Raw genomic sequence first — 7,891 nt, 5'->3', positions numbered from 1 at the left:
TGACCATAAGGTTAAGGAGCGTATCGAGATTCTCTTCAAGCAGTTCCATGCAGAATGCATTCTAAAAAACCGTTTATTCACTTGCCTAAAACAGAATCGTCTCCGAAGAACATCAAGAGGTCAGTCCAGCAATAATCCTACGATATACGACATATCACTGCTCCTCCTCGACTTCGGTCCAGAATATAGCGCCTTTGAAGTAGCTGAGGAACTCGCATTACCTCGCGAAACCCGAATGATACCAGCGCAATAGCGGTCTGGGTACTGTAGGAAATTAAATGCTTACTTATCCGGTTCGAAACATTATTATTCTTCTTTGGCACCACAACCGTGGGTTGGTCTGGGCTGAGAACACAAAGTTTCGTCAGTTGCCTCTATCCCTTGTGAAGTCACGCCAGTTGTACATTCCAAGTGCAGATAAATCCCTGTGCACTTGGTACTTACATTAGATGCGTAGGCACTCTTGGTTCCATTGTCCACCCATGTGTCCCAAATCGAGAGATCTTTTCACGGAGCATCATCTTCCATACGTACAACATTACCTAGCCAACAAATTTGGAGTCCCTGTGTGACACTAACTACCTCTTTGTGTGGTCACTGAAAGATCTAAAACTCCTTTGCCTGTGCTTTGACCCCGCACGTTTTCTGGGCCATCCATTGAACGACTTCGATGACTGTGAACCTACCAAGCAATCAGTGCGAGACGCGACAAATTACTCAGTTGTTTAAGGCCAACCCTCACCGGATTAGCCAGGACGTCTTTTCATGTCTGATACGACAACAGCCCATAGCTTCATAGGTGACAACCCACACCGAACAAAACGAGACAAAAACGAATGTTCGCTTGGTGTGGATTAGAGCAAAATACGTTTTTGTGTCTTATTAGTCACATACGTTTTTGATTTATCTGGTGTAGGTTGAGCCTAAGTATTTAGATAGCATTAAATTGAGCGACATTTCATAATCTCCTGGAAGAGTGCAGTTGAATGGCTTCGACCTGCAGATGGATTCGTTTTCCAACCTTATATTATTGAAACATGGTGAGCTTTTCTGAGATAAGATGAGAAAGATGGAATACTTCGACTACCAATGTGGGATTAATGATCCATAGATGTCTTACAGCCCGTGAAGGTTGCGTTATTTGGCTGAGGAAACACCGCCAGGAGACGAACTGCCTTACAGCCCAAAACATATTAGATACAAGCAGTCTGATTCCAGTCATTACGCTCCGTGTACTAATACCGTTCAGCAACTTAAGCTTTATATACAAAATATGTAGCTATGTACTTGGTAATCTTTGCTTACAATTTCCAAATATTTTTTTGATATTTGTTTTTTTTTTTTTTCATTTCTTTTTTGCCACCTTCTGTCGTCACTGTGCGCATATAATACTATGACGTCTCCTTACTGAACAAACTATATGAAAAGCAAAGAGAAAGAGTACACAATATTTAAAGTGCTCTTTATGAGCTTTAAGTACTCTTTAGAAGGTTGCGTTCAATTTTACGAAGCTTTTGTTGAATCTGAAAACTGTTGGAGGCGCTTGAATTTTGGAATTTTTGTTTTTTTTTTTGTTCTTCTCGCTACAAACAATACAAAAGACACCAGTAGAAGCTGTTAGTGCGCATGTAGCGCACATTTTTGCATGATGACGTCAATCGGAAAAGCTCAGGATATAATAAATCAACAAATCCACACAACAAAGAAAAGCAACATAACTGCAAAAACTCGCACAGATATGTATGTGTGGATGTACATATATACAAATGGTTGGCAAAGGCAACACAGCAAAAACAAGCGCAGAAAAGACTAGATGCTGCCAGCCAAGCTTGGCAGGCATTATAAACAGTTGTAGCAACAACAACGAAAAGCCGGCAGCAGTAGTTGCAACAATAACAAAAACACATTGATACAACAACTACACAAGCTTCCTCTATGTTGTTTTTGTTTTTGTTTGTGGTGCAAAAGGAATAAGTGGATTTGGTTACTGACTGGTTTTGGTTGTTTTAAGTAACAAAGCGAGAATGCAGTCACCGCATCAATCGTTACAGCGCCACAACAATAACAAAGCGTTCGCTGTAGGGCTGATGATGAAGTGAGATTAACGAGACGTGGGCGGCTGCTGCAGAGACGCTTGGTGGATTGTTGGTAGTGTAGGTGACTAGTGGGTGGCTATGCTGCTTGTACTTCTTTCGTGCGGGTGTTTTTGGTATTGCTGATGCGCAGCAGCCAACAACAAAAAGTGTTCGCGACTGTATTTAATTGCTTTTGAGACATTTTCAAAAGGTCAACAACGCCAACGCAACGATTTTTTTGGGGGGTGTCGCTAGCAAAAAACGTTAAAGCAAGAAAATCGCAAACGACTGTTATGCGAGCTGCTGGCATGTTAATGATGTAAGCAAAAAATATAAGAAAAAAAAAATATTTAAACTTTTGCAAAGGTCAAAGTGGCAAAGGCAACAATAATATACACAAATGCATGCCACGTACCCAATTCTTCGACAAAGTATGCCACTAAAGCTTATAAAACTCGCTATTTATGAAGTCACACCGCGTCTTCTAGATGCGTGTTGAGCAAGCCAAACGCCAAGTGAAGTGCACGAAAAATATAAGATTTTTTATTACACTTGATGTCATCAACACAATTTCGCCACACAGATTTATTGTACGTATTTGCAGCCGGCTTGCCGCAAGCCTGATTTGCTGCGTTGGCTGTGTCACGCAATTTGTGAACGCGCTCCGCAACTAGTTTGCTGTGTTGGCCAAGTGAGTCTGTGCCAACACTAAATAATCACTATCCGTTGGGCACAAGACACGCATTTGTTGTGACGTCACACACATACATTATAAGACAAACAGTGCGGCAGCTCATTTACACACACACACACATAAGCGCGCTCACAGCGACACAGCGGATGCCTGCAAACAAAACGCTGACGTCAGTCAAGCGCACACATTTCGCCCTAAAGGCAAGCAAGTGCGGCTAAAGCCCGCATTTGTTGCAAGGCACCAATAAAGAAAAGAAAAACAAAAAAAGAAGCAGCATATTAGCAAAAAAAAGGAAAACAAAACGGTAAAAGGCACACTCAGCGTGTCATAAAATGCCTGAATGCTTGAGTGCCTCAAGGCAGTCAAATGGCTGGTGTAAAAGTTGTTCAAATGTGTCAACGATAATGCGCGTGACACGAGCCCAAAAAAAAATCACAATACAAAAATAAATACAAATACAATAAAGCAAGCGCTTTTGACACAAAAATGTGCCACTTTTAATGTTTTATGCAAAAAATGTGCGGAAAGTCTGCGGAAGAAATGAGGCCAAATGGGAAGTGAAAGAAAGTGGTTACAAAATGTGTCCAACGCCCACTGTCAAAGTAACTTGTAACAAGTAGCTTCAAAATAGTAAAAATAAACCCCTTCCAAGACGGTCTTATCATTTTGGACTCAAACATCCGCACAGAATAATAACAATAACCCATGAAGCTTTCAACCTCAACAGACTTTATGCTTTTATTATATTAGCGAGGTACTCATTAATTTTGTTCCGATACAGCAAAAATCTCTGAAAACCTCCCGATCTGCTCAATGAATACCTCCAGACCACCTTTACTGTTCCTCTTCAACGCTTCAATTTAAGTTTTAACCTGATTCCTTCCATTCGATAAATATTCCAAGAGCTAGAAGATTCAGATGTCAGTCATACTTCAAGAGTACCAATTATCCAAACACGAAAGGTAGAAATTCCTCCACAATTAGCCTTACCGCCTCATCCAAACGACTATTTTAAGAAATCTACAGCTGGGGTTACGTCATGGACCTAACCACTTCCATTCGTCAAATATTCCAATATCCAGATGGTTCAGACGTCAGAGATACTTCAAGATGCCCAATTATCCAAACTCGAAAGATGGAAATTCTTACGTCAAGGACCAGAGCACTTCCATTCGACAAATATTCCAACATCCTGATGGTTGAGATGTCAGTGATACTTCAATAGTACCAATTATCCAAAACCGAAAGATGGAAATTCCTCCACAGTTAACCTTACCGCCTCATCCAACGGATTATTTGAAGAAATCTCCAGCTGGGCTTACGTCAAGAACCAGAGCACTTCCATTCGACAAATATTCCAACATCCAGATGGTTCAGACGTCAGAGATACTTAAAGAGGCTCAATTATCCAAACCCGAAAGATGGAAATTCCTCCACAGTTAGCCTTACCGCCGCATCCAAACGATCATTCTAAGAAATCTCCAGCTGGAGTTACGTCAAGGACCTGAGCACTTCCATTCGACAAATTTTCGAACATCCAGATATTTCAGATGTCAGTGGTACTTTAAGAGGCCCAATTATCCTAACCCGAAATGGAAATTTCTCCACAGTTAGCCTTACCACCTCATCAAATCGATTATTAGATCAGATTAGGAATCACCAGCCGGAGTTACATAAAGGGTTCAGTCCTGTTAAATTGTTTTCCAACTGGAAATGATAGTCTACGATATTATAGCAGTACTTATCATGATAAAGATAAGCTTTTATAGACCAAATCTGCCTGTCACGGACTATATAAGCTTTTTCTATAATCCCAATCTAAAGACTGAGCTATGCAGTTATAATTTAAAGAATGGTGAATTAAAGGTTAACGACTCCGCTACTGCTTGCGAAACGGAAACAAAACCTGTAAGACTTCTGTGGAACACAAGAAAAAATATTTTCGAAATTTTTGGTAAATGATAGTGGTGCTTCGGTTCCAAGAGTGCTTGCAAAACTTTAGAGTCTCTTCAGAGGACTTCGCGCAATCTGTCAGATGTGGAATAAAACAGATTTCCATAGAAAATCCAGAACTTGCAGTATAGTTGAAGGTTTTGAAATAATCCTAGTATGTACGTACTCCAAATTATTAAAATATATATTATTTAAAAAAAATATGCACAATATGATATTCACGAATTCATTGTACATTTAGTCATTACTGTCACTGGATAACTGCTGCGGTAATGTAGACAGCCGCTTTTCCGCACTTTCACTGTCCAGAGGAGAATGTAAAGATGAATTTGATGAGGAACTATGTGACGAGGTAGTCCAAGCCTGACGACGCTGGCGACGATTGCGACGAACCAAACTAAGCACGGAGCCCACGACTGGTGCGCCCATGGAAAGCGAGCTGCGGCGTAACTCGGCTGAATGACACACTATAATTAAAGTTATTGGTAATTAAAAGTATGAAATATACTACTAGCAAAATACCTGAAGCCGGTCTTGCAGACTGTTCGGAGACGCTAGCTTCACTGGCTGCAGGCTGAGGAGCTGTTGCCGGTCTATGCGTAGCGGCAGGCACAACCGCCAACGATGACGCATTCGATTCAGCACGTGAAGAGTCTGAATACAACTCACTCGAGAGCGATGAAACCTCGCCATCTGTTGAAGAGTTTCCACTAGACTGTTCAATCGTGACTGTGGCTTGTGCGACCACCGTTTCGCCCAGCGGTATGCCATCTAAAACACGCAATGTGGGCACACTGCGTTGTAATGTGGTGCGATAGAGTGGATTGTGTATAACGGAATTGCCTTGCAACTCTAATTCCAACAAATTTGGACAGAGTCCCAAGAATGTGAGTAGACCCAAATCACTGATGCGATTATTTTGCACGCTCAGACGCTGCAGCAACACCAAATCGGTGAGTGGATCTACACGCTGTATCATATTGCCATCAGCGATGATTACACGCACAGCCGGCAGTCCACTAGTGCCATCAAAACTATTCAGCCCACAATTACTCACATTCAAATAGCTCAAATGCAGTAGACCATAACCGAGATCACGCAACGAACAGAGCACACTGCCACTCAAGTCAAGATGCTGTAGGCGTGGCAGGAAGAGCGGCAAACTTGCCAAACTGATGCTGTACGAGATGACACGCAGTCGCACAGTGTCGACATTATGCAAATCATTGCGGCCAGTGACACGACGCTGTGTATTTGAAAATAAATCTTAGTACTTATAGAAATTTTGCTCCGTATTATTGACCACTCACCAGTAATTCATCTAAAGACGGCTCGGGCAGTTGTGGCGGCAAGTTTATTGGTACTATCTGCACAACCGGCACCACCGGCCAATAGTTCTCCTCCTCCAATGCGGCAATTTCACGGTCAAACGCGCTGAAGTGTTGCAACGGTCGCACACGTACCGGATTCGGACTCAACGCAGGCAGTCGTCCGACATGCGCTGGCGTCGGCGGTTGCTGGCCCGGTGGCTGTACACGTATTTCCACAGCGCCAGCTGGCAGCGGCTGCATTGGTTCGCCCACCGTCGGTACATCACCAACCGCCTCAGCGGAGTAGGAGTTCTCCGGTGAAGATTCATCGTAGCCAATGGGTGCCTCTAAATTTGGCATTGCTGTGATGGAATATTGTGAAACCGTTGTGTTGCAGCATTTATGTGGCACTGCGAGGAATCGCAATTTTTTCGGCTTATTGATCAAACTTGCGCTCAAGTGTTGGTGTGTTGGCAAGGACAATTGCGGAAGTGTGAAGATGTTGTGAAGAAACTAAACAAATAAAGAAGACTCTGTGTAATATGTAAACACAAGGTATGAGGTGAGGAATCAAGTATTTAAAGGAGTGAGTATTTAATAAATAATAATATCTGATAATTAGTAATTATATTTTAATTATATGTAAATTCAATTCATCAAAATTTCAATTTCAATGCTTGAAATGTTGTTTAATTAACCAGCAAATATTTGTTCAAAACATATAAATTCAATGAAATATTAATGGAAAACTGTATAACACATTCATATCAGGCAATACTTACATGATTGATTGAGCATTTTCCAAAAATATGAGCACTCAATTGCCGTAATCTCACGCATAATCTAGCATTATCTAGTTCTATTGTAATCACATTACATTTACATTTGCGACAGCACATTTATATGTAATTTCAACACATTAACAGTTATCAGTTAACACCTATAAATTGGTAGTATATAAGTAATTATCAGTAACAGCAGCTACCCGTTAGGAAATTTAGTACTTAAAATTGTTGTAAATTACATTTTCAATTCAGCAATATATAAGTGAGAAAAAAATGAGCTAAAAGAGTTTTGTTTACCAAAGTTTAACTCTTTAGCTTCATATTTATGCAATTCAGCGCACTTAATCTTCACTTATAGTATGCCAAGTAGGCGTGGTTTAACACTTACTATATTGTGCAGTCAATTTCTAACGGAATTCTCAGCTCGATAACTTCATGAACACTAGGTTAGGTTAAGTTAGTTTTGTAGGCAGATCTCTGCAAAAAACAGAAGATCTCACTTAGACAGGCTGGCGCTGTTCATTGTGGTACCAATAAAACTCCCTGTGGATCAAAGACTTTTAAGATTCAGCAAAACGCTTGGAATCCGTTACAAATTTCTTAAGACGGCTAATATCGATTCTAGCTGATTCGATGAGATCGCCGAAAAAGGGCCTTCCGAGGTGTTTCAACCTCTGTCCGGCAAAAGTTGGATAATGAAGAAGGAAATGCTTTTATGATTACACCTCGCCTTCCTCCATACAGCTTTGGCAACTTGCATCTGTCATGATTCCAAGTCTCACCGCATGGATACCCATTGGACAATGCCCAGTAAGTACACCAATGATCGCGCTGAGATGGACCTTGCCCAGAGAAAGCAGTTGAAAGGACCGCTTACGCTCCACAGAGGGCCAAAACGACTAGTAGTTAACCAGCGTTTGACGAGCTTATGCGTAGTCTGCATGTCCTCGCACTTGCGCAGGTGGATCATGGACTACCAACGCGTTTCCATTCCGACGTCAATGTAGCTAGGGTACCCTCCCTTGCAAGCTTGTCCGCTATACAGTTACCAATGATCCCGCGGTGACCGGGTAC

At 41.5% G+C, this 7,891-nt stretch overlaps 1 protein-coding gene across 1 annotated transcript; it reads right to left on the bottom strand.

Moving 5' to 3' along the window:
- Window positions 1–4,959: 4,959 nt before the first annotated feature.
- Window positions 4,960–6,392, bottom strand: LOC105210747 (dynein axonemal assembly factor 1 homolog). The gene is made up of 3 exons (XM_011181889.3): window positions 6,033–6,392; window positions 5,245–5,968; window positions 4,960–5,189 (listed from the first exon to the last, which is right to left on the bottom strand). Exons 1-3 carry the CDS (start codon window positions 6,390–6,392, stop codon window positions 4,960–4,962), a joined length of 1,314 nt encoding a protein of 437 aa, XP_011180191.2.
- Between the last annotated feature and the right edge of the window lie 1,499 nt (window positions 6,393–7,891).

Source organism: Zeugodacus cucurbitae, chromosome 4 (genome assembly GCF_028554725.1).
Source record: "Zeugodacus cucurbitae isolate PBARC_wt_2022May chromosome 4, idZeuCucr1.2, whole genome shotgun sequence".
NCBI lineage: Eukaryota > Metazoa > Arthropoda > Insecta > Diptera > Tephritidae > Zeugodacus > Zeugodacus cucurbitae.
The sequence above is the reverse complement of the archived record's forward strand: the minus strand, read 5'-3'. Positions and strand labels throughout refer to the sequence as shown.

Excerpts from the sequence above, each read along its gene's own strand:
- LOC105210747 (XM_011181889.3), bottom strand. The coding sequence starts at position 6,392 with ATGCCAAATTTAGAGGCACCCATTGGCTACGATGAATCTTCACCGGAG. Across the intron at positions 5,969-6,032 it reads CGTCTTTAGATGAATTACTG|CGTCGTGTCACTGGCCGCAA; the intron begins GTGAGTGGTCAA and ends TCAAATACACAG. Across the intron at positions 5,190-5,244 it reads GTCTGCAAGACCGGCTTCAG|TGTGTCATTCAGCCGAGTTA; the intron begins GTATTTTGCTAG and ends CTTTAATTATAG.